The 25,120-nt window shown below is 43.3% G+C and overlaps 1 protein-coding gene across 9 annotated transcripts in view; it reads left to right on the top strand.

The window, feature by feature from the left end:
- The window catches only part of LOC118366359 (protein phosphatase 1 regulatory subunit 12A-like), a 76,480-nt gene extending 52,157 nt beyond the window's left edge, over nucleotides 1-24,323 (top strand). For 4 of the 9 annotated variants that reach the window (XM_052492395.1, XM_052492389.1, XM_052492394.1 and 1 more), the window contains 13 exons: nucleotides 216-374; nucleotides 1,205-1,295; nucleotides 1,901-2,083; nucleotides 2,279-2,480; nucleotides 6,918-7,048; nucleotides 7,473-7,538; nucleotides 14,458-14,474; nucleotides 14,778-14,889; nucleotides 15,010-15,114; nucleotides 15,225-15,272; nucleotides 18,453-18,503; nucleotides 19,486-19,697; nucleotides 22,611-22,756. In XM_052492395.1, the coding sequence (XP_052348355.1) occupies nucleotides 216-374; nucleotides 1,205-1,295; nucleotides 1,901-2,083; nucleotides 2,279-2,480; nucleotides 6,918-7,048; nucleotides 7,473-7,538; nucleotides 14,458-14,474; nucleotides 14,778-14,889; nucleotides 15,010-15,114; nucleotides 15,225-15,272; nucleotides 18,453-18,503; nucleotides 19,486-19,626 (1,306 nt within the window). In that variant the 3' untranslated portion in view covers nucleotides 19,627-19,697; nucleotides 22,611-22,756. Of the gene's footprint in view, nucleotides 1-215; nucleotides 375-1,204; nucleotides 1,296-1,900; nucleotides 2,084-2,278; nucleotides 2,481-6,917; nucleotides 7,049-7,472; nucleotides 7,539-14,457; nucleotides 14,475-14,777; nucleotides 14,890-15,009; nucleotides 15,115-15,224; nucleotides 15,273-18,452; nucleotides 18,504-19,485; nucleotides 19,698-22,610 lie in introns of all 9 variants that reach the window. The other 5 variants (XM_052492390.1, XM_052492396.1, XM_052492398.1 and 2 more) reach the window with 3 other exon arrangements.
- The last annotated feature ends 797 nt before the right edge of the window (nucleotides 24,324-25,120 follow it).

A 25,120-nucleotide genomic window follows, 5' to 3' on the forward strand; every position in this document is an offset into this window, starting at 1 on the left:
CACACACTCGGATCTCCCCAAAGAATGAATGAGGGGCACTGCGCCACTATGTAAAATAAGTACATCTTATTTTATTATCATAAGGCCATTTACAAAAAATCTAGATTGCAGGAAATGTCTGTTTCAGGTGTTAAAAATCCTGGGAGAACCCTACACACATGATGGTAAAAATGTTAGTCATATTTTGAAGTCCTGTGTACAATTTTGTGGATCAGGTACTGGGCAGAGGAGAGTGCGGAGAGGGAAAAGGAGCGGGAGAAGGAGTCTGCTGCAGTCATCCCTACGATTAACACTGGTTCTACCACCACCACGTCCACTACTGGCACTATCATTGGCTCTGACGGCAGGGAGAGACGCAGGTCCGACACGCGCACGTACGCGCACCCCCCGCCTACACAAACGCACACACTCTGAAATGCAAACATGGAAACACACATGGATGCCCACACGTGACACCCACAGGGGAAAAACAAGGATATCACTGATACACACATTGTCTATTATTTTACACAAAGCTCATGTTTCTTCTCGTGTTTATGTAACTAGAAACAATGTAATAACTGCCGTCTCTCAGAAAGCGGAATATCTTGAAGCTAGCAAGATCCTGTGCTGTTTGAGATTGCATTGCCTCTATTTGAGAATTGGGTGTGATCTCCTACAGTGTGTACACACTGGAGGAGGAGTGGGAGTCTGTTAAAATGAATGGGGTTAAGAGCACGTCTTCCTGTGAAGTCACTGCTGCTGAAAGAAGCCACCTGTTCTGGGAGGGTTCTAGAACCCTGTCTCCTTCAGAAAGTTCTCCTTATAAGGAAGATGGTGTTTCTGAAGGCCTAGCCAAGGCTCACAAGTGATTGAGTTCATATTTTTGAGTGGGATGAAGGAACACGTTCCCCCTTCAAAGAGAACATTACAATTACCTGTCTTGTTGCTCGCTCAATATTTGCAATATGTTGATACTAACGCTAAATAAAAGGTGAAAGGAGATTAAATATCTCCATAGCTGATAGTACAATAAGAATATGGTTGATTAAATGGTGAGCAGAAAATACATTTGGATGTTGGATTTGTCATTTTAGATTGTTGTCGACAACTGTTGAAGTAAATAGCCTAATCTCACAACTACCATGTCGATCATTGTTATGTGTGGCGATAGCTTGTTTTTGTTCAAGGTCATACCTCACGCCTGTCCTTGTTTGTGTTGCAGGTCGTACCTCACCCCTGTCCGGGATGAAGAGTCGGAGTCCCAGAGGAAAGCCCGCTCCAGACAGGCTAGACAGTCCAGACGGTCTACCCAGGTTAGTAAAGACGTCTGTCCTGACTGCTTCTGAACTGGGCCTAAATGGCCAACCAAATACTTGTCGATAAATGCAGTTTCAACTGAGTCACTTCTTATTGGTCTTTGTAATGGTTGGTTAGTCCATTTCTCTGCTATGAGTCCTACAGAAAAGTTAGGTACGTGTTGTCAAGTATTCTGCCTTTAATGTGGCTTGGGGTAATATAGCTGAACTGATTGTTAAATTTTTTTTTTTTAATTGCCAGTTTTTATTGTGGAAACATAAATATTGTATAAATTGGCAAACATTCCTAAGCGTGCCGAGTTTTAATGAGATTGTTTACATGCCGTAGGAAACTGGGCTGGTCCTTTTCCACGCTGTCACTAACACTATCTGAAATAACTAAATATGGTTCAGCTTAAAATGCCCTGTTAAATTGTCCACTTTTTATAACCCAAATGTTCACAGTGCAATAAGTGAATGCCTGAAATTAGTTAACCATTTTCCTCTTCCAAAACGCAGATTTAATTCCATTTTGTAGTTTTTCTCCTCCATGAGGAAATAAAAAACATTGCTTTTAACCCTTTTTGTCAGAGATTCACTAAATTCTCTCAATTTCCTCTCAGGGTGTGACTCTAACTGACCTCCAAGAGGCAGAGAAGACCATCGGCAGGAGTCGCCCCACACGGACCCGGGACGAGGAGAAGGAAGAGAAGGAGAAACAAGACAAGGAGAAGCAGGAGGAGAAGAAGGAGACTGGTGAAACCAAGGAGGACGACTACCGGTCGAGGTACCGCAGCTTCGAAGAGGTATGTGATGGCTTCCTCGTTATGTACAATGCTCTATTATCCACCAGGAAATGCAACATATGAGTTTTTATGTTGATGTGTAAACTGACAATCACTTTTGAGATTTTTATTTGGTTGCAGATTTCCTCAAGCCCATGTTGTTTGATCTGAAGACAGTAACTATTCTGCACTTCCTGTTCTTTCTCCTCTCTCCAGACTTACCAGCGCTACCGTCCCTCCACCACCTCAGCCACCACCCTGAGCACGGCCTCCACCCCGTCCTCTACTTCCTCTAGCTCCCTCAACAGGCCCAACAGCCTGACCGGCATCACTTCCTCCTCCAGCTCCCTCAACAGGCCCAACAGCCTGTCCGGCATCACCTCCTCTTACAGCCGCTCCTCCAGGGACACTGAGAAAGGTCAGCAATGAGGGCAGACCTAAGGATTCAGATCTCTAAATACTATAGATTGTATTAAACCTCATAAACTCACGAAAAAGAAACGTCCTCTCACTTTCAACTGTGTTTATTTTCAGCAAACTTAACGTGTAAATATTTGTATCATAATAAGATTCAACAACTGAGACACAAACTTAACAAGTTCCACAGACGTGTGACTAACAGAAATTTCATAATGTGTCCCTAAACAAAGGGGGGGTCAAAATCAAAATTAAGTCAGTATCTTGTGTGGCCACCAGCTGCATTAAGTACTGCAGTGCATCTCCTCATGAACTGCACCAGATTTTCCAGTTCTTGCTGTGAGATACTACCCCACTCTTCCATCAAGGCACCTGCAAGTTCCTGGACATTTCTGGGGGGAATGGCCCTAGCCGTCACCCTCCGATCCAACAGGTCCCAGACGTGCACAATGGGAATGAGATCCGGGCTCTTCGCTGGCTATGGCAGAACACTGACATTCCTGTCTTGCAGGAAATCAAACACAGAACGAGCAGTATGGCTGATGGCATTGTCATGCTGGAGGATCATGTTAGGATGAGCCTGCAGGAAGGGTACCACATGAGGGAGGAGGATGTCTTCCCTGTAACACACAGCGTTGAGATTGCCTGCAATGACAACAAGCTCAGTCCGATGATGCTGTGACACAACGCCCGAGACCATGACGGACCCTCTACAGAGTACAGGCCTCAGTGTAACGCTCATTCCTTCGACGATAAACGAGAATCCGACCATCACCCCTGGCGAGACAAAACCGCGACTCGTCAGTGAAGAGCACTTTTTTCCAGTCCTGTCTGGTCCAGCGATGGTGGGTTTGTGCCTATAGGTGACGTTGCCGGGGATGTCTGGTGAGGACCTGCCTTACAACAGGCCTACAAGCCCTCAGTCCAGCCTCTCTTAGCCTATTGCGGACAGTCTGAGCACTGTTGGAGGGATTGTGCGTTCCTGGTGTAACTCGGGCAGTTGATGTTGCCACCCTGTACCTGTCCCGCAGGTGTGATGTTCAGATGTACTGATCGTGTGCAGGTGCTGTTGCATGTGGTCTGCCACTGCGAGGACTATCAGCTGTCCGTCCTGTCTCCCTGTAGCGCTATCTTAGGTGTCTCACAGTACAGACATGACAATTTATTACCCTGGACCCTGGGCATCTTTCTTTTGGTGTTTTTCAGAGTCAGTAGAAAGGCCTCTTTAGTGTCCTAAGTTTTCATAACTGTAACCTTAATTGCCTACCGTCTGTAAGCTGTTAGTGTCTTAAGGACCGTTCCACAGGTTCATGTTCATTAATTGTTTATGGTTCATTGGACTAGCATGGGAAACAGTGTTTAAACCCTTTACATTGAAGATCTGTGAAGTTATTTGGATATTTACTAATTATCTTTGAAAGACAATGTCCTGAAAAGGGGACGTTTCTTTTTTGCTGAGTTTGTTGCTGCCATTTGATGTGTCAGTATGAGAAGTATGTACTCGCGTACCAAACTGTACGCATTCCGGACACACTTTCAGCAGTACATTGATTGACTGAGTAGACACACAGACGCACAAATATTATACTGAGATACTCCTGCTTTCAACAGCAGACCTATTCATTGAAAAATAGAAGCTTTAGTTCTACTGATGTAGAATGTATTCCCATGTTGAGGTATGGCTGGAGTATTTATCATTATTAGATATACAGTGCCTTCAGAAACTTGTTCTACATTTTGTTACAGCCTAAATTCAAAGTGGATTAAATAGATTCTCACCCATCTACACACAATATCCCATAATGACAGTGGAAACATGTTTTTAGAAAACATGTGTGAAGATGAAATACAGATCTAATTTATACTGAACAAAAATATAAACGCAACAATTACAATTATTTCTACTGAGTTACAGTTCATATAAAGACATCAGTCAAATGAAATAAATCCGTTAGGCCCTAATCTATGGATTTCACGTGACTGGAGGGCATAGGCCCACCCACTGGGGAGCCAAGCCCAGCCAATCAGAATGAGTTTTCCCCCACAAAAAGGCTTTATTGTAGACAGAAATACTCCTGTTTAATCAGCTATCCAGGTCGCTGGTCTCAGACGATCCCGCAGATGAAGAAGCCGGATGTGGAGGTTCTGTGCTGGCGTGGTTACATGTGGTCTGCGCTTGCGAGGCCGGTTGGACATAATGCCAAATTCTCGAAAATGACGGAGGTGGCTTATGGTAGAGAAATTAAAATGTATTTCACTGGCAACAGCTCTGCTGGAAATTCCTGTCCCTAGCACAAGGTGCACCTGTGTAATTATCATGCTGTTTAATCAGCATCTTGATATGCCACACCTGTCAGGTGGTTGGATTATCTTGGAAAATGAGATGTGCACAAATATTTGACCATTTTAGAGAAATAAGCTTTTTGTGCATATGGACATTTCTGTGATCTTTTATTTCAGGTCATGAAACATGGGACCAACACATTACATTTATATTTCTGTTCAATGTATGTGTTCACACCCCTTTGCTATGACACTCCAAATTGTGCTCGGGTGCATCCAATTTCCTTTGATCATCCTTGATGTCACAACTTGGAGTCCACCTGTGGCCAATTCAATTGTTTGGACATTCTTTTTTAGAAAGAAAAACATGTTTATATAAGGTCCCACAGTCCATGTCGAAGCAGAAACTATACCTTGACGTCCAAGGAACTGTCGGTAGCGCTCCAAGATAATTGTGATGAGGCATATATCTGGGAAAGGTTATAAAACAATTTCTAGAGTTTTGAAAGTTTCCAAGAGCACAGTGGTCTCCATTGGAAAAAAAATAAAAAATAATATGGAACTCTGCTTAGAGCTGGCCCGGCAGACCAAATTGAGCAACCGGGCAAGAAGGACCTTGGTCAGGTAGGTGACCACGAAGCCAATGACCACTGACAGAACTACATAGTTCCTTGGCTGAGATGTTAGAACCTGCCAGAAGGACAATAGTCTCTACAGCACTTCACCCATCTGGGCTTAATGGGAGTGGCCAGACTGAAGCCACTCCTGAGAAAAAGGCACATGGCAGCATGCCTGGAGTTTGCAAAAATGCATGTGAAAACCTTAAGAGCACAAGGCTAAAGATTCTGTGGTCTGAGACAAAAATGTAACACTTTGGCCTGAATGCAAAGCGCTATGTCTGGAGAATCAGGCACAGCTCATCACCCGTATAACACCATCCCTACTGTGAAGTGTTGTAGCAGCAGCATGCTACTGGGATGCTTTTCAGCAGCATGGCCTGGGAGACTGGTAAGGTTAGAGGGAACAATGAATGGAGACATAAAAGCATATTCTCGTCGAGAACCTGCTTCAGTGCAAATGGCCTTAGACTGGGGGATGACGATTTACATTCCAACAGCAGAATGACCCCAAGCATACAGCCAAAGCAACACTGAAATGGCTTCAGAACAAGAATGTGAAAGTTCGAGTGGCCCAGGCAAACCCCAGACTTAAACCGTGGAAAAACTTGAAGATTGCTGTTCACCGCCACTCCCCATCTAACTTAACAGAGCTTGAGAAAATCTGCAAGGAAGAATGGGAGAAAATCCTAAAATCCAGTGGTGCTAAGCTAATACAGGCACCGAAGACTACTCAAAGCCAAAGGTGCTTCTGCAAAGCATTGACTCTGGTGTGAATACTCATATAAATTAGTAAATTAAATTAATTTCTGTATTACATTTTCAATAAATCTAAAAAATGTTTTCACTTTGTCATTATGGGATATTTTGTGTAGATGGGTGAAAAAAATGATCAATTGAATACATTTTGAGTTCGGGCTGTGGAAATTGTGGAATAAGTCAAGGGGTATGAATACTTTCTAAAGGCACTGTATCTAATAGCCATCTGAGCACAGAACAGTTAACCTGAATTCCACCCAGGCAGGGTGACTCTCAATGCTTGCTTAACATGGAAGCCAGGCGCACCAATGTGTCGGCGGAAACACCGTCCAACTGACTGAAGTCAGCTTGCAGGTGCATGGCCCGCCACAAGTAGTCACTAGAGCACAATGAGACATGGAAATCCCAGCCAGCCAAACCCTCTCCTAACCTGAATGACGCAGGGCCAATTGTGCAATGCCCCATGGGTCCTGGCCCGGCTGGAATAAAACCCGGGTCTGTAGTAGCACCTCAGTACTGCGATGCTGTGCCTTAGACCGATGCGCCACTTGTGAGGCGCAAAGCAAAGATTTAACTTGAGTTTTACCGGACTAAGCTTTGATCGAATGAAACTTTGATGTCGGCACATACTGGTTATAATGAACACTATTGATGAAGGACATGCTCATTTATTGGGTGATTTTTGATTTGACAATGTAAACAGGATACAGAATTGGAATTGACCCCAAATGTGCTGGGTCATGTGCATGTGTCTCACTCAAACTCTCTGTGATTGACAGAATCAGACAAGAAGCAGCAGGAGGAGGAGAAGGAGGGAGAGGATAAGTCCCAGCCCCGCTCCATACGGGATCGCCGGCGGCCCCGTGAGAAGAGACGCTCCACCGGGGTGTCTTTCTGGACCCAAGATGGGGTTTGTGACATACACACTGACACTTTAATGTGGACATGCCTCAAGTGTAATGATCATAGCCCACTTGACCCACCCATAAGGCAATAAGGATACATGTCAGTTTTGAGGTAAAAAGCCATTTTATAGATTTAGCAGTACAACTACTCTCGAGGTACTATACTTAAGTGCACCTCAAACACCTCTGGATTTAGCTGATTGGGACGGCATCCCCGAGCTGACAAGGTAAAAAAAATCTGTTCTTTCCCTGAACAAGGCAGTTCAACCACTATTCCCCAGTAGGCCGTCATTGTAAATAAGAATTTGTTTTTAAGAGACTTGCCTAGTTAACAAAAAAAAATGGGGAATTGCAGCCAGGCTATGGATTTATTCTGAGGATAACTGTCCCGGGGCTGTTCCTGACCTCCTTTCCCTCCTTGTATTCCAGAGTGATGACAATGACCCAGACCAGTCTGCGGACTCAGAGGAAGGCAGCATCAAGGGTGAACCTCAGGTAACCTCAGTCCACACAACCATGCAGAAATAAACCCAGAATAGTTGCTGTAAAGAGGTCATTAGAACGCAGGATGCAGTGACTCCCTCATTGGCGCAAATTCAACTCATCTGATCAAACTAAGTGGATATTCTGTATTTTATGTATTCATTTGAAACGGGCTCAAGGTGGTTACTAAAGTGTGATTTGGATATATTTGGCTATTTTCGCTGCATAACTTTTAGTTGTCCCATTTCACTTTTTGAAGAAGTGAATGCTAAATGCTAACTCTCATTTTGTATGAGATGGTTGCATAGCTAGCATTCAGAAATTGGTTATGGGAAGTCAGTAGTTTTTAACTGAAAGGCATGTCTACATTAGTGTCAGTATGATTGACGATGACATGGACTTATATATTGTGCTTGACATCCTTACTAGTATTATGCTCAGATTTATACCTCAACATATTGTGAAATATACATAACAAACAATAGCCTAAATATAGGCTGTTTTTGCTGGGGGGCAATGAGGATGTTCCAGATCTTTCCACCACTTGTTTCCATGGCATTGCAATTGTTTTGGTTGAGTTCCATTGACCTCTTTATCGCAACTGTGGTCCAACCTCCAGGCTGAGACCTAAACTAAAGGATGATTTAACTTTTACCCAACTAAACTTCGATGTCGGCACATACTGACTAATGAACACTATTGAGGAAAGACATGCTCATTTATTGGGTGACTGATGGTTTTGATTAAACGCTTGCTCTTTAGTGATTGGCCAGTTTTTTTTTTTCCCTCACCCCAATCAACTTTTTTGCTCTTTTGTCTATAGTCAAGGCCAAGCAAGTGCCTATGATTTTCCTTGATTTGGCCTATTTTGGCCAGCTTTGGTACTGTAACGACTCCCTCTTTCTGATGACTTTGGGTTTAATGGTTCCTCCTTTCCTGTTATTGTCCTGTCGCTAAGGTGACCTGAAACGCAAAGGAAATGTGTCTTGTTTATGTCAAAGGTTGAACGTACATACAGTTCACTATTATGAAAACTATTCTGCGAATGGAGGAGAAAATATTCTGGACTAGTTACTTTTTTGGGCAGTAATGGTAAATGCATTTTTTTTTTAGGTTTTATTTTTTCACATGCAGTGAAAAATCAGACATTCTGCCATCAGCCAGGACTTATTTTTTTAGCGGACATGACACCTCCCTGTAATAATAGATAAAGAACCCCCATAGAGTTCCTTTGTAGCTTTGGGAGAGGGGAAGGTTGGTGTGTGGGTTGGGCCTCTTTTGTATGTAAGGAGAGCAGCATTTTATTTATCTACAAAGGACTCGTGCAGAAACTTCCTATGTCTACTGTATCATCATTGATTCAATTTATACTTGAAAATCACCAAACCCAGTCTCAGGCTTGGATGCTACTGGAGGCCCTTTCGGGCTCCAGAGTTGGGTAAAGCTGCTTTGTTCCACATAAAAGTAGCAAAAAAAAACAACTTCCAGAGCTCTCTGAAATGAGATCATCCTCCTTGGTCAGTTTAGAGTAATGATAAGTGACCTCTGATAGATCTGTTTTTGATACTTTTTGTAATTTTGTATATTTTATCTGATGTATTTATGCAGAGTTCATCTGTAAGAGACCTTAGTCTCGTTATGACTTTCTTGTCCAAATAAGGGTTCAATAATATGGATTCTCCCTGGCTAAGTCTTCCTGTTTTGGAAGGGGTGTGTCCTATGCAGTACTGCGTAGCAGACAGTGACGTGGCCAGGCGCTTTGCTGCAGATGACGCACACAGTGGGAGGAGGAGGAGGGCGGCTGGACGGAGCAACCAGCCAGAAAGCCAGCATATCTGTTGAAGGCTGCACATTGGGGCGTGGCCTGAACAGAAAGCCAAATAGGAAAGCATTCAGGAAGAGCTGCTCCCTCCTGGCAGAGTTGATTTGGGTTTCTCCCTGGCCTTGAAATTGCCAGGGACCTCATGATACGATGTCACGATACTTAGGGGCCGATACGATATGTATAGCGACTCTCCCGATTCTATGTGTATTGCGATTTGATGTTTCAAACTATTTTGTTCACAATATGTCTGGTACAGAGAGATGAGAGTGCATGAGAAAATAACTTGATCAGTCATTGGAAATAAGGGCTGAAAACATTTTTGGCTCACCATTTAAGGAGATGGAGAACAAGCTATAGGATGAACAATACAAGAGTTTTGGTTCAGGTACAGTCAACTAACGTCACCTAGCAATCAGGGTTGAATATTTTCCTGGTATTTTACAAATGTTCCATCCTGCGAATAACTCACTTTTCTCCCGTGTAACCCGATATTTCACCGTCAAAACCAGAAGTGTCATTCAAAACATATAAATAGGCCTATGTCTGGTTATGATTAGAGCTTTGATTTGAACATTCAAGCCTGATGCAACCTGAGCCTGATTAAATGCATATTATAAGCCCTACATTAAAGACAGGCCAAAATGATTGGGACGTTATCCAATACGTGCACATTACGCACGACAGGAACGCATAAAAGCATGCAGATATAGATATGCTATGGGTAAATGGCACTTATATTTTCAGTGTTAACTGTACTGTATGGACTGGCATTACGCACCTTGTTCAAACCATGAGAAAGCAGGGAGAGAACATGCGATTCTGGTGCAGCACGTTGTGGCCTACAAAGTTACAAGTATAGGCTAGCGAATTTGACTGACGTTTTTTGTAATTCTTCTGTTATTAGCCTACCTATTTCTCTCTCGTGTTGCTTCATTCCTTCCTCGCTTTCAACAGTTAAATGAAATACGTTGTCATAATTCCAATGACATGCTTGAGTAATATAGGACTAGAATTTAGATGCAGAAGGTGTTCACTTCTCCATGAGGTTTGAATGGTTTATGGGTCTGAATAAATGACTTATATAGTCTAGCACATTAGCTCTTTCAAACTACCCATGAGTTCTACTGGCTGCTGTATTTAACATTCAGCGAGCAAGAGTCTTGTGTTCCTCTTCGAGTAGTCTATTGTTATAAGAAATGCAACAACAACAATACATGTCCAGCAAGGTATTCTAGTCTAGCTAAGGAGACTTTGTTTAATTTTTTTTTTAAAGAGTCCAGCAAGTGGAGCACAGGTTTGCGTATTGCGCAAGAGACAGTCTAAAAGTTAGACGCTTACTATGCATAACCCCTCATTCATTAACAAGATATAAGGCTAATGCTGCATTGAATTTATTACTTGAGACTAGGCTACGATATATATAGATAGATACAGTGGGGCAAAAAAGTATTTGGTCAGCCACCAATTGTGCAAGTTCTCCCACTTAAAAAGATAAAGCCTGTAATTTTCATCATAGGTACACTTCAACTATGACAGACAAAATGAGAAAAAAAAATCCAGAAAATCACGTTGTAGGATTTTTTATGAATTTATTTGCAAATTATGGTGGAAAATAAGTATTTGGTTACCTACAAACAAGCAAGATTTCTGGCTCTCACAGACCTGTAACTTCTTCTTTAAGAAGCTCCCCTGTCCTCTACTCATTACCTGTATTAAGGCGGTGGCCCGTTCCTGTAGGTTCATGCTCTACAACATCCGCAGAGTACGACCCTGCCTCACACAGGAAGCGGCGCAGGTCCTAATCCAGGCACTTGTCATCTCCCGTCTGGATTACTGCAACTCGCTGTTGGCTGGGCTCCCTGCCTGTGCCATTAAACCCCTACAACTCATCCAGAACGCCGCAGCCCGTCTGGTGTTCAACCTTCCCAAGTTCTCTCACGTCACCCCGCTCCTCCGCTCTCTCCACTGGCTTCCAGTTGAAGCTCGCATCCGCTACAAGACCATGGTGCTTGCCTACGGAGCTGTGAGGGGAACGGCACCTCAGTACCTCCAGGCTCTGATCAGGCCCTACACCCAAACAAGGGCACTGCGTTCATCCACCTCTGGCCTGCTCGACTCCCTACCACTGAGGAAGTACAGTTCCCGCTCAGCCCAGTCAAAACTGTTCGCTGCTCTGGCCCCCCAATGGTGGAACAAACTCCCTCATGACGCCAGGACAGCGGAGTCAATCACCACCTTCCGGAGACACCTGAAACGCCACCTCTTTAAGGAATGCCTAGGATAGGCAATAAAGTAATCCTTCTCACCCCCCCCCCCTTAAAAGATTTAGATGCACTATTGTAAAGTGGCTGTTCCACTGGATGTCATAAGGTGAATGCACCAATTTGTAAGTCGCTCTGGATAAGAGCGTCTGCTAAATTACTTAAATGTAAATGTTAATGGCACCTGTTTAAACTTGTTATCAGTATAAAAGACACCCGTCCACAACCTCAGTCACACTCCAAACTCCACTATGGCCAAGACCAAAGAGCTGTCAAAGGACACCAGAAACAAAATTGTAGACCTGCACCAGGCTGGGAAGACTGAATCTGCAATAGGTAAGCAGCTTGGTTTGAAGAAATCAACTGTGGGAGCAATTATTAGGAAATGGAAGACATACAAGACCACTGATAATCTCCCTCGATCTGGGGATCCACGCATGATCTCACCCCGTGGGGTCAAAATGATCACAAGAACGGTGAGCAAAAATCCCAGAACCACACGGGGGGACCTAGTGAATGACCTGCAGAGAGCTGGGACCAAAGTAACAAAGCCTACCATCAGTAACACACTATGCCGCCAGGGACTCAAATACTGCGGGGCCAGACATGTCCCCCTGCTTAAGCCAGTACATGTCCAGGCCCGTCTGAAGTTTGCTAGAGAGCATTTGGATGATCCAGAAGAAGATTGGGAGAATGTCATATGGTCAGATGAAACCAAAATATAACTTTTTGGTAACTCAACTCGTTGTGTTTGGAGGACAAAGAATGCTGAGTTGCATCCATAGAACACCATACCTACTGTGAAGAATTGTATTTTTTAAATTTTTTTTTAACCTTTTTATTTAACTAGGCAAGTCAGCTCAGAACAAATTCTTATTTTCAATGACTGCCTAGGAACAGTGGGTTAACTGCCTGTTCAGGGGCAGAACGACAGATTTGTACCTTGTCAGCTCGGGGGTTTGAACTTGCAACCTTCCGGTAACTAGTCCAACGCTCTAACCACTAGGCTACGCTGCCACTGGGGGTGGAAACATCATGCTTTGGGGCTCTTTCTGCAAAGGGACCAGGACGACTGATCAGTGTAAGGGAAAGAATGAATGGGGCCATGTATCGTGAGATTTTGAGTGAAAACCTCCTTCCATCAGCAAGGGCATTGAATATGAAACGTGGCTGGATCTTTCAGCATGACAATGATCCCAAACACACCGCCCAGGCAACAACGGAGTGGCTTCGTAAGAAGCATTTCAAGGTCCTGGAGTGGCCTAGCCAGTCTCTAGATCTCAACCCCATAGAAAATCTTTGGAGGGAGTTGAAAGTCTGTTGCCCAGCAACAGCCCCAAAACATCACTGCTTTAGAGGAGATCTGCATGGAGGAATGGGCCAAAATACCAGCAACAGTGTGTGGAAACCTTGTGAAGACTTACAGAAAAAGTTTGACCTCTGTCATTGCCAACAAAGGGTATATAACAAAGTATTGAGAAAGTTTGTTATTTTCTACCACCATTTGCAAATAAATTCATTAAAAATCCTACAATGATTTTCTGGATTTTTTTTCTCATTTTGTCTGTCATAGTTGAAGTGTACCTATGATGAAAATTACAGGCCTCATCTTTTTAAGTGAGAGGACTTGCACAATTGGTGGCTGACTAAATACTTTTTAGCCCCACTGTATAGATATTGATATATATATATATATATTGATCAAATATATTTAGATTTTTATATATATATATATATATATATATATATAAAAATCTAAATATATATAAAAATCTAAATATATATATATATATAAAAATCTAAATATATTTGATCAATCTATCTTGGATGCAATTTGAATAGAATTGGAGAGTGAGAGCGCCCGCTCGTGCATTGATGTAAAGCAACAAACGATATAGGAGTTTTAAAACGCTGCAATAAAAAATAAAATCTTTACAATTTAAAAAATAAGGTGACTCCTGAAAGCCAGATGGAGATGTCAATTAAATTGCAGTGTGAAGTAAAGTATTTAAAAAAAAATTTTACAACTTGATGTAGATTTGAATTTGTCAAGATCTGCAAAATATATCACAACCTGAGAGAAGTAGGTTAAAACATACACTGCTTAACAAAAACACCAGTATTTCTTTTCTGGAATTCAACCAGTTGTACATGTCAGTTTTCTTCCCCTTCACCATTTTAATCTCTGTAGCTAAGGTCTTAAAGATGTGCAGACACACAAGTGCTTTTCCTGGCATTCGGGCTCCTTCAGCTTCAGGAAGCCAACACTGCTGTAGGCTTGGCCCTCTGACCCCCATCCCGCCTGCTCTGAGGCACTCTGCTAGAGCCGCGGGAGCTAGGAGAGGCTGGGGTTCAGGGGCAACCCCTTAAAGCACTGGCAGGCTTGGCAGCCATTCAGGAATGTCTGGGGGGGGGCTGTTGCAATGCAGAGTGGTCAGGTGCTATGAGAAGGGAGAGAGGCTCGACACTGAGGGGGTAGACACTGATTGGTCCAACATCTAGCCTTGTCAACACTTTGCAAGTCAAGGAGGCAGACCTTTGTGAAGCCAAGGAAATGACTAACCTATTAGCACATTTAATGTAGCATTTACAAAAAAAATGGACAAAAGAATGTGCTAGGAGAATAGAATGCCACCTTAAACATCCTGTTTTCAGTGTGATGCGGCAAACATTCCCAGCAGAACAACCGAAACCCTCAAATGCACTCTAATTGATCATCTACATTCCAGGCACTGCACTTGTCTAGACAACAGGAAAACTGGACTGCTCTGAATCTGTCATGTGGATTTGCTTGATGTAACATCGGGTAAAGACATTTAAATCACTTCTGTTTTTCTTTTCACAGAGTGACCGACTGTCCAGGTATGTGCCAAATTCAGTTTATTCTTCAGATCTTTCCAAATGGCACCCTATTCCCTATATAGTGCACTACTTTTGACAAGGGCCCATAGGGCTCAGTGCACTACTTTTGACCAATGTGGAGAATAGAGTGCCATTTGGGAATGCATCCTTCCGGTCTACTACTTAACCTTCACTTGCGGGGCTTGTGCCACTTTGGACCAAATAAACTGTTGACAACCTGGTATATGGCAGTGTAAATATTAGACATGGTCGATAAGATACTGTAACTGTAGAGTTAAGTATCAAGGCTTTTATTCTCTTCAGGAATGAGAGCAGCACTTCCTCTTCCGACCACTTGGGTAGCCGTGGCTACGGCGAGGGTCGCAGGTCATTCTCAAGCAGGCTGGACCGAGACGATAGCACTGACTACAAGAAGGTACTGGAGCTCCCAGACATTCACCTTAGTTAAAATCACACCAGACTCAATAACACCACCATAGAAATATTAATACTTCCCTGTGAAGTCAGACTTTTTTCTGACTGTTTTTCCTCTCAGCTTTATGAGCAGATCCTAGCTGAGAATGAGAAGCTGAAGTCCCAGTTACGTGACACAGACCTGCAGCTGAATGACTTGAAGCTACAGCTGGAGAAGGCCACACAGGTGAGGCACTGTGGCCAGGCTGCGCTGTACAGTTGGGAAATTAGCATCACTCATTGTGAATAAATAGCACTTCCTTGCTAACTGGGTTATTGATGTTGCTTGTGTTACAGAGGCAGGAGCGCTTTGCTGACCGGTCGCAGCTTGAGATGGAGAAAAGGGTAATGATTATTAAGTGTTATGTTTTTAACTTAATGAATCATTTTGCTCAACAAATGAATGAACTCACAAAAATGAGATGTATGAAAGGCACTTATAAATACAATTATTGTTATTGGTAATGGTAGTGGTTAACAGCGTGGTAATCAATGCCAACTGGTTTATGTCTGAAGGTTACAAGCAGGCCCCAATTTCAGCTGGGTGGTATGGTCTTATAAACCTGACTACTTTCTCCAGTCTACTGCCTCTCCTGCTGACTGGCTCACCATGCCCATATAGTTGGCTTGGGGGCGTGCCACCCCACCCAAGCACGAGCTACCTACCTTCTCTCACGTGTTTTTGAACATTTTTAGCCAGTGTGTGTGTGGTCACTTCTCCAGGGTTGTTCTTTTTGCATAGTGTGTGATGGCGAGTATACATGATGGATTGTTTCAATGGAAATGTTATCTTCTGCATGTGCTTTTTGCCATTTTCTTGGCAAGTGTTCACTCACAATCACCTTAACGACTGACACAAACATATGGGGTCAACTTCACGCCATATCTATTGATTTCAAAATAAAATACTTTGTGAACATGAAAAATGAAGTTGAATTGTAAACATTGTATTTTCAAGGACAGGTGAAATAATGGATGTTGAAATCAATAACCAATCAATTGAAAGCAAAATGTATAGAATTGTATGCAAAAATAAGACTTCAAAAGCAAAACCCCAAAACTTGTAAGCAAATCATTTTAAAGCTGGAGCAAAACTGACAAATGATTAACAAAAAGATTTGAAAATGAATGCAAAAGATCTTTTCCCGTGAAGCTTTCCCAGCAACCATTCCGATTGAAATAGGTTTTGCCTACGCTCTTGCCTGCATGTACTACCTTTTTTGTTACGCTACTCGTATCTTTGCTTTCACTGCCAGTCTTTTCCATTGAGAGTTTTGGCATTATTTTTCCGTGAAGGGCGGGGTTTAGAGGGAGGCGTATTGGTCTGCTAGTTTTGGAGTGACTGTTCGTCCCAATCAATGAACATGATAGACAGGCTTTTTTTCTATTGCCTCCTTAAGCAGACAGTCTGTCACCTCGTTTTAGCTCGCTAACTTCAAGCTGCCAGTCACGGGTCAATAATGTACGGATTTTAGACTCATGTCTGTCTAATACATTTAATGACAAACCGTCTTACTACTTAGATAAACATATGAATTACCTGTCGCACAACGTTCGGCGCAGGTGTTGGTAACTAGTTCGTCATACACCTGCGCCGAACGTTGTGCGACAGGTAATTCATATGTTTATCTAAGTAGTAAGACGGTAGGTAGATGGTTTGTTTGTTTCATAGTTTTTGCTCTCGTTTTAAAATTATTTGCTTACACGTTTTGTTTTTTCTTTTGATGTCTTGTTGGGTTTTTGATTTCAACAGCCATTATTTCAACCATCCTCGTATGTTTTACATTCTCAACTTTATTTTGAGTTCACGATTGATTATATTTTACACATATGGTGTGAAATTGACCCCATAGAAACAGCACCTTGACGACTGACCCAAACATCTCCTTTAATGACAACGGGCACATGCAGTTCGCATGGTGGCCAAGAAAAAAAAACTTTATCCTGATCTCCCAACATATTGCATGAGTGATTTACTCGTACCCTAATCTATTGCTTTAGTCTGCTTAAAGTCCATGTTGTCACCGGATTTTAGATGGCCTTCCCCTGGCATTCCTTAGTCGGCATACCTCCAGACCTTCACAGCTTGGGTCTGCCTTTGTATTGTATTGTGCCTGCCAGTATAGCTGACCATTACCCATGTGTCATTTCATTAACTTGTCATGTTTAGATAACCACACCAGGAGGAGATGGGACATGCAGCACTAAACATGTTAGGTCTTTTAGATTAGTCTCCATGGTTCTGGCTTTGACATGCTTCACAGTCATGCGTGTGTACCTCACCCACTCTCCTCTCACCTCTCTTCATGTTGCTCCTCAACCTGCATCTGTTATCTGACGTTCACACCTCTCCACAGTCACTGGATATAACTGCAGCTAGGTTTTACTATCAGACCGTGTCAATTTAGATTTAGTCTTTGTTTTAGTCTTAAAATAACTTTTTAGGTTTAGTCACATTTTAGCCACATGGTGCATTTTTTAAAAATTAAATAATATGTAGGCTACCTCTAACATTGATTATTGTGGCAGATTGTAACTAATGCCAGCCATAATTAACTATAGGCTATAAAGCCTTGGCTACCGGTTAAACCATTTACAACTGATTTTCTCCCCATCATAAGTGGTTTCTTGAAAAGGGGCGAATTTGAGCTTTCCAGAAGTGTCAGAAGTTTTACCGTACTCCTAATATTCAACAAATAGCATTAGTTTCTCCCACAGGAAAAAAGCAACCACTTGTGTTTGAGCACCGTGGCTCGTCAGCAGCAACACACATGAATAATAGGGAAAAGGGGAAAACAGAGGTTCTGATGTGATCAAAGCAAAAATGGCCAACATGAAATTGAGTAAACATTACTGTTTCTAGTTGAGTTTAGTTAAAAGTAAAGTGTTCTGGCACTTGGCTTCACATCAGTTCAAAATATTGACGAGTGATTGAAGTGACCTGGGTAGCTGAGTGGGAGGAGAGCTGGGTAGATCAGCTCAATCAGACTGTGCAGCTGAAAGATGTCAATTCTACAAACAAACAAGTCCAATCCTCAGCATGTATGCATGCAGAATATTTAATGCAGTCCTCTCTTTGGCAGAATTCACGTCTTTCATGTTCCGCGGTCTGCAGCTGATTAAGCTGATCTGTCCAGCTCTCCCACACAGCTCAGTCGTTGACCTTTTGAATTGATGCGAAGCCAGGTGACACTTGACTGCCGAATGTTACGGCATATGCGCCGTGGTCCGCATGTCAAATTAAATGTACATTTGAGTCACAAAAGTCTCGTCACATTTTTGTTGACTAAAATGACAAGTAAATTGTAATAGTTATCGCCCCCAGGGAATATCGTCTCGTCTCGTTTAGTCAGGAAAAATAGGGTGTAACAGCCGAGCTGTGGAGCCGAGGTGTGAGGTAACATAACTGAAGCAGTTTGTGGGAGCCTGTATGCGGTGGTTGTCTTGAGTTTTTTTTTTCTCTCAATGCTCGTCTCCCTCTGCTTTAAACCCGGGGTTAACATCTGTTTGTCCCCCTCCCTGCAGGAAAGAAGAGCTCTAGAAAGGAAGATCTCTGATATGGAGGAGGAACTTAAGGTACTGTCTCATGTGACTGGGCCCTCGGGATGTATGTAGTTGGCTGTATGGCCCTATTTGTGTGTAGGGCACCAGAAGGTTGTGAGTGACATAATTGCATATTGCCCCTTTAAGATCAGGAACAGCAGTCAATATTCTGTTGTTAAACACACTGTATACTTTAGCTGGACCACTACTGTACTAGATTAGTATGCCCTGCTGAAATGTATTGCTGAACAGTTACTATACAGGTTTGCGATTTTGCACAAAGACTGCTATTTTTCTCTATGCCACAGGCCCAATGTGAGGAGGGCTGGAGGCTATTCAATGTCCCGTTTTGATAAACTCTGTTGCTGTGAATTATAGCACAGTAGTTATATAACCTAACAGACAGTCAGCATAGTGGTGTTTGATTTGAGCCCCCAGTATATCCTGTGTGTATTCTGAATGTGTGTTTACAGTATTTGTCACATTCTGGGAAGCTCTATATAATCTATGGTGACGTAACTCATATGCCCTTCTAACTAAGTAGATGTGAGATTGGATGTTTTCAGAAACGGGGCAACAAAATCCATTATGCCAGATTCAGCAAGTTTTCTTCCTTCTTCCCAGCGCTGCCATAATGAAGTGATTATTTCTAGGTCATAGACAGCCCAGCGACCATATCTGTCTTCCTCTCTCTCTAGTCTACTCTGCTACTGTCGATTGCAATCTCTCCTACATGCCAGTCTGCCTGGAAAGCACTTGTCATTCCTCCAGTTCCAAACTCTGTCCCATTTTTCCTAACAATCTCCTTTTTCTGTTTTGTCTTCTCTTTGCCCCTCTTCTTATCCTCTCTATAATTTGTATTGCCCCCCCCTTGTCTTCCATTATTTCTCTCCCTTCTGGTACTCTCCCATCTCCCCCTTTTTTCTCTGCCCTCTGCTGGTTTGACCCTTTCTCTCGCTCTCTTTCTCTCGCTCTCTCTCCCCCTCTCTCTCTCTGTGTTGTGGTTTTCCTGCAGAACCTCCCAGAGGTAAAGCAGGTTCAGGCCCTGCGTCAGGTCAAGGAGCGGCTGCAGGCAGAGAACAGGGCCCTAGCCCGCGTGGTGGTCAAGCTCTCCCAGTCAGCCTGCAGCCAGCTGCCCCCCTCCGTGGACCTGTAGCCCTGCCCAACCGCTCCCCCTCACCCTCCCTTCTCATGCTCCATTTGTGCTCTGACCTCACCCATAGACAGGCAGGTCGTCCACCCCCCCGCCCAACTACAAGGTTATCTCCTGCCCCTTGAGACTGACTCCCCCTACCTCCCCAGACCTCTCTGGTTTTCATATTGGGGAGTGTGATTTGACTGGGCACTTTCATTTACACTACCTATTATAGTTCACAGTAAAGTTAAATGTTATTTTCAGTCAGGTAAGTATCAATTCAGGTGGTAATTTTCCTATAAGCATATACACTGCTCAAAAAAATAAAGGGAACACTAAAATAACACATCCTAGATCTGAATGAATGAAATATTCTTATTAAATACTTTTTTTCTTTACATAGTTGACTGTGCTGACAACAAAATCACACAAATTATCAACGGAAATCAAATTTATCAACCCATGGAGGTCTGGATTTGGAGTCACACTCAAAATTAAAGTGGAAAACCACACTACAGGTGGATCCAACTTTGATGTAATGTCCTTAAAACAAGTCAAAATGAGGCTCAGTAGTGTGTGTGTGGCCTCCACGTGCCTGTATGACCTCCCTACAATACCTGGGCATGCTTCAGGCTACCTCTGGTGAGCACATGGAGGGCTGTGCGGCCCCCCAAAGAAATGCCACCCCTCACCATGACTGACCCACCGCCAAACCGGTCATGCTGGAGGATGTTGCAGGCAGCATAACTTTCTCCACGGCGTCTCCAGACTCTCACGTGCTTAGTGTGAACCTGCTTTCATCTGTGAAGAGCACAGGGCGCCAGTGGCGAATTTGCCAATCTTGGTGTTCTCTGGCAAATGCCAAACGTCCTGCACGGTGTTGGGCTGTAAGCACAACCCCCACCTGTGGACGTCGGGCCCTCATACCACCCTCATGGAGTCTGTTTCTGACCGTTTGAGCAGACACATGCACATTTGTGGCCTGCTGGAGGTCATTTTGCAGGGCTCTGACAGTGCTCCTCCTTGCACAAAGGCGGAGGTAGCAGTCCTGCTGCTGGGTTGTTGCCCTCCTACGGCCGCCACATCTCCTGATGTACTGGCCTGTCTCCTGGTAACACCTCCATGCTCTGGACACTACGCTGACAGACACAGCAAACCTTCTTGCCACAGCTCGCATTGATGTGCCATCCTGGATGAGCTGCACTACCTGAGCCACTTGTGTGGGTTGTAGACTCCGTCTCATGCTACCACTAGAGTGAAAGCACCGCCAGCATTCAAAAGTGACCAAAACATCAGCCAGGAAGCATAGGAACTGAGGTGGTCTGTGGTCATCACCTGCAGAACCACTCCTTTATTGGGGGTGTCTTGCTAATTGCCTATAATTTCCACCTGTTGTCTATTCCATTTGCACAACAGCATGTGACATTTATTGTCAATCAGTGTTGCTTCCTAAGTGGACAGTTTGATTTCACAGAAGTGTGATTGACTTGGAGTTACATTGTGTTTAAGTGTTCCCTTTATTTTTTTTGAGCAGTGTACTTTGTTAGTGCAGCACCTGAAGTTTAAATATTGGACTACATGATTAGATCTTCATGCAGTTGATTTGACTATATAATTTGATGTACTGTAAAGGAGAGTGCCCCATTTTGTTCTTTTCCCACCAGTGTGCAGTCTTCAAGTCTTATCAAGGAGTGCCGTTGTTTCGTTCCGCTTTTTTCTGGCTTTGCATGACGTGGCTTTCTTTTTGCGTCAAATGGCGGACATTTTTTTTTATGGAGGACGGACACATTTCCTTTCCCCTCAGTGTCTCTCTCCAGTCCTACCCCCATTTCAGTTGACTCTTACAGATGACATCAACCCAGCTTTGAGACCGGGTCACCCCAATACTGCAGGTTTACACTTGGTCTTATTTAATTTCCCAGTGACCTAGACATATTAATTTGGCTCTTGCTCATGATTTCAATTTCCATTACATGCCATAAGAAGCTCATGTTGTTGATTGTCATCTGTAATAAAATGCCTTAGTTTTGCGGTGGACAGTTACGTTTTGCTCTTGATTTCCCTGGATGTTCAGTTGTTCCAAGAGTGACTGGGCAATCTGCCATGGTTGCTCTGCCCCAGGCAAAGCTGTACTGCATGGCTTCACGAATCTGCTTAGCCTAGTATGGTTTTAATTGATATTGAGGGAATTATACCTGTAAGTGATAATCTTGCTGACTGATTGTGATTAGTAATATTTTCATTTGTCAAACAAACTGGGTTGTATTTCTTAATCCACAACATTTGGACATCACACTGATGAACATTGTGTTGATAAATAGTTAAAGCAGTAGGATATCCCTTATTCAGATACCTAATAATGAGTGGCATAGGGCTGTTATTAAGTCATTTTATTGTTTCACTTTCAGACTAAACTCTCAAACCGTGACCAAGATGGCAGGCAGTGGTGTAGTTATGTTAGTGAATAACGTAACTACTCTCATTGTATTAAGGCAGATGTAGTAATGCAATTATTTTCTAATACCAGTTTGGAAATTTGGTTCAGGGCAGAAATGGGTATTGACTGAGATGGTGTTAGCTTTACAAGTGGCAAGTCTACCTCACGAAGACGCAGGAAAAAAACAAACGATTGCAAAGGCATTATTTGATGCTGCAGCAGTTTGTTGCTCATGCATTTTTTGCCCCTGTATGCTTCAAATAAAAGAGCACTGTTAGTGCTGCCAGGATTTGTGCAGGTTATTTGAAGAGTATGTTTTCCTGGGCGCCAGTGGAGCCGCCTCTCCTGTTCTGCATGGCTATTTAGCAGAGACTTTTGACCGGAGTGTGCTTGCTCCATTATCAGCTAAGAAAATAAATGGCAAAGGGGGTAAAAAAATGCTTGACTGGCTCGTCAAAGATGCTGATGACACACTCTGCAATGAACAGTTTCTAGAACTGGGCTGGCTGACTGGTAAACGTCAACGTGTCTCTAAGCCCGTTTCCCTCTCTCTTTTGTTCTCTTCCAGACGCTACCAGACTTGAAAGCAGACAACCAGAGACTAAAGGATGAGAACGGAGCTCTTATTCGAGTCATTAGCAAGCTTTCCAAGTAGAACATACAACCCCCCCGGCCCTCCTCCTGCGGCCCGCCCACTCCTCCATGGCAGTGACTAATGGACTTGCAACTTTTAGGTATTAACTGCAAGAGACATCCGCATCAAGAAGACTCCTTCTCCCCTCAGCCCTCCTATCCCTCTCTCCTCTACCACCACATCCTCCATGTCCTCCCTCTCTCCATTAGGTTATTCTCCACTTTAACCTGTGGCTGCTCTCCAGATAGAACCACTGAGTTTACATTAGCAGAGGATAGGGTTGTGAACGGCATGTAAAAGCGTTTGCGGGCGGGGAAGCCTCAACTATTTAACCAATAAGCCTTAGTTGTACATAAAACACTTGTATCGATCTCTCAGCTGTCACAGAAGGACAGTTATTTCACACCTGATTTTATTTGTGCCACAAACTCTTATTTGATCTTTTTGTTTCCATTTCCTGTTTGTTTCTCGACCTACATACAAAGGTTGTGCGATGTGTAGTTGTCCTGTTCTTTCTGACCCCCAGAAGTCCTCCCCCTGTTTTTGGAGGCTCTGTCTCACAGCAGAAGACTTCCCAGTGGTACCCCCCTGTCTTAGTGCATGCAACCCCTCCCCCCGACACACCACACAAGCACACGCGCACACACCTCTATCCACGCCACTCACCCCCTTTCCATTTCTGTACCTTTGTGTGTCTCCCTCAGAGGTAAATGGAATTATCGCTTTACAGAACAGGTGGACTTGGTGGAATTTAAGCTTTCACTGTATGTGCAATATGCATTTATTTCTAATAAAAATGCTTTAATGATGAGTCCATCACTAGTAGGATTTTCACTCCTCCTCCATCTTTCCATCGCTCACCCCTTTCACTGACCCCCCTCTTTTCTTTAAGGTTGTAGTGTAGGCGTTGGTTTATACTCTGTATTTCTCACTTCGTTTTAGCAGGTACTGAGTGATGCTGTATATACCTGTATGTATCGTTTGAGACCAGCACATGGCATGCATTTATGGTTCCCGTCTGTTACTATTAAAAATATACAAACTCCAGAGGACAAAAAAAGTGTGTTAACTATTTTCTTCATTTAGAGTCTAAAGACATTGGATTCCAACCGGGCCTCTCTCTCTTAAAGGGAATGGCTGGCAGTGTTCAGTGCTTTTTCTTTCCAGTTTTAAGTGTTCACAGTAATTGAGATACGAATAATATAATTGCTTCACTACATTTCACACATTGTATTCAGTATCTTTGGACGAGTGCTGTTCATTTTTTATTTCAGTTTTTTTAAGCCGTTAGTATTAGCCAAGGTGTTGTCACTAAAAGATCTTAGGTATTGCTAACCCAGTCTTTTTTACAATGTCTACATGCACTGTCAATGCCATGTGAGGAGTATTTCATGTCAGCCACCATCAAAGTCCCTGCATCAAACACATTTTATGCATTTCAGTGGCCTTTTTAAGGATACTGTAGCAAAGAAAACAATTTGCTGTAGTTGGACTGTTGGCCATCTCCTCTTTTGGTTTACATTTTTGCTGTTTTTCCTTTTTAAATTTCCCATCTTGTAAAATAGGCGTGTGGCTTCATACATGCGAGCTGTGCTGTGACTACCAACCACTGAAGAGTTCATTCAAAATAAACTTGTACATTGTGAAGCCCTTGTTGCTTATTTTATTGTCATTCATTACATTGTGCACTTGAAGGTGACTTTATAGCCCTTCAGGGATGCTAACCAGTCACTGGTCTGTGAATAGTTTGTCTTGACCTCTTTCTGCAGCGATACCTCCATAGCACAGCAGAATCATGCTACGAGAGGTTTCTTGGGTTATCTCGGCTGTGTTATGGATGTCCCCAACTCTCAACAACTGGCTAAAGCTGTGAAAGATGTCCATGTTGATGTCTCAACTACCTGTATTTTATTTAGGACAAACGAGTGTACATGTTTTTAGAAATGATGAGGTCTACTCATTCCTAGTCTTGTTTCCCAATAATGTTCAAGTTTGTCACCCACATAGAATGGAAACACCCAGCTCAGCTGGGGAGAGCCCAACAACCATGCTCCTCTAGGCCTACATCCACCACCTCAGGTCAGTTTGTTTTAACCCACATAGAATGGAAACACCCAGCTCAGCCGGGGAGAGCCCAACAACCATGCTCCTCTAGGCCTACATCCACCACCTCAGGTCAGTTTGTTTTAACCCACATAGAATGGAAACACCCAGCTCAGCCGGGGAGAGCCCAACAACCATGCTCCTCTAGGCCTACATCCACCACCTCAGGTCAGTTTGTTTTAACCCACATAGAATGGAAACACCCAGCTCAGCCAGGGAGAGCCTAACAACCATGCTCCTCTAGGCCTACATCCACCACCACCTCAGGTCAGTTTGTTTTAACCCACATAGAATGGAAACACCCAGCTCAGCTGGGGAGAGCCCAACAACCATGCTCCTCT

Source organism: Oncorhynchus keta, chromosome 33 (assembly GCF_023373465.1).
Source record: "Oncorhynchus keta strain PuntledgeMale-10-30-2019 chromosome 33, Oket_V2, whole genome shotgun sequence".
NCBI classification, from domain to species: domain Eukaryota; kingdom Metazoa; phylum Chordata; class Actinopteri; order Salmoniformes; family Salmonidae; genus Oncorhynchus; species Oncorhynchus keta.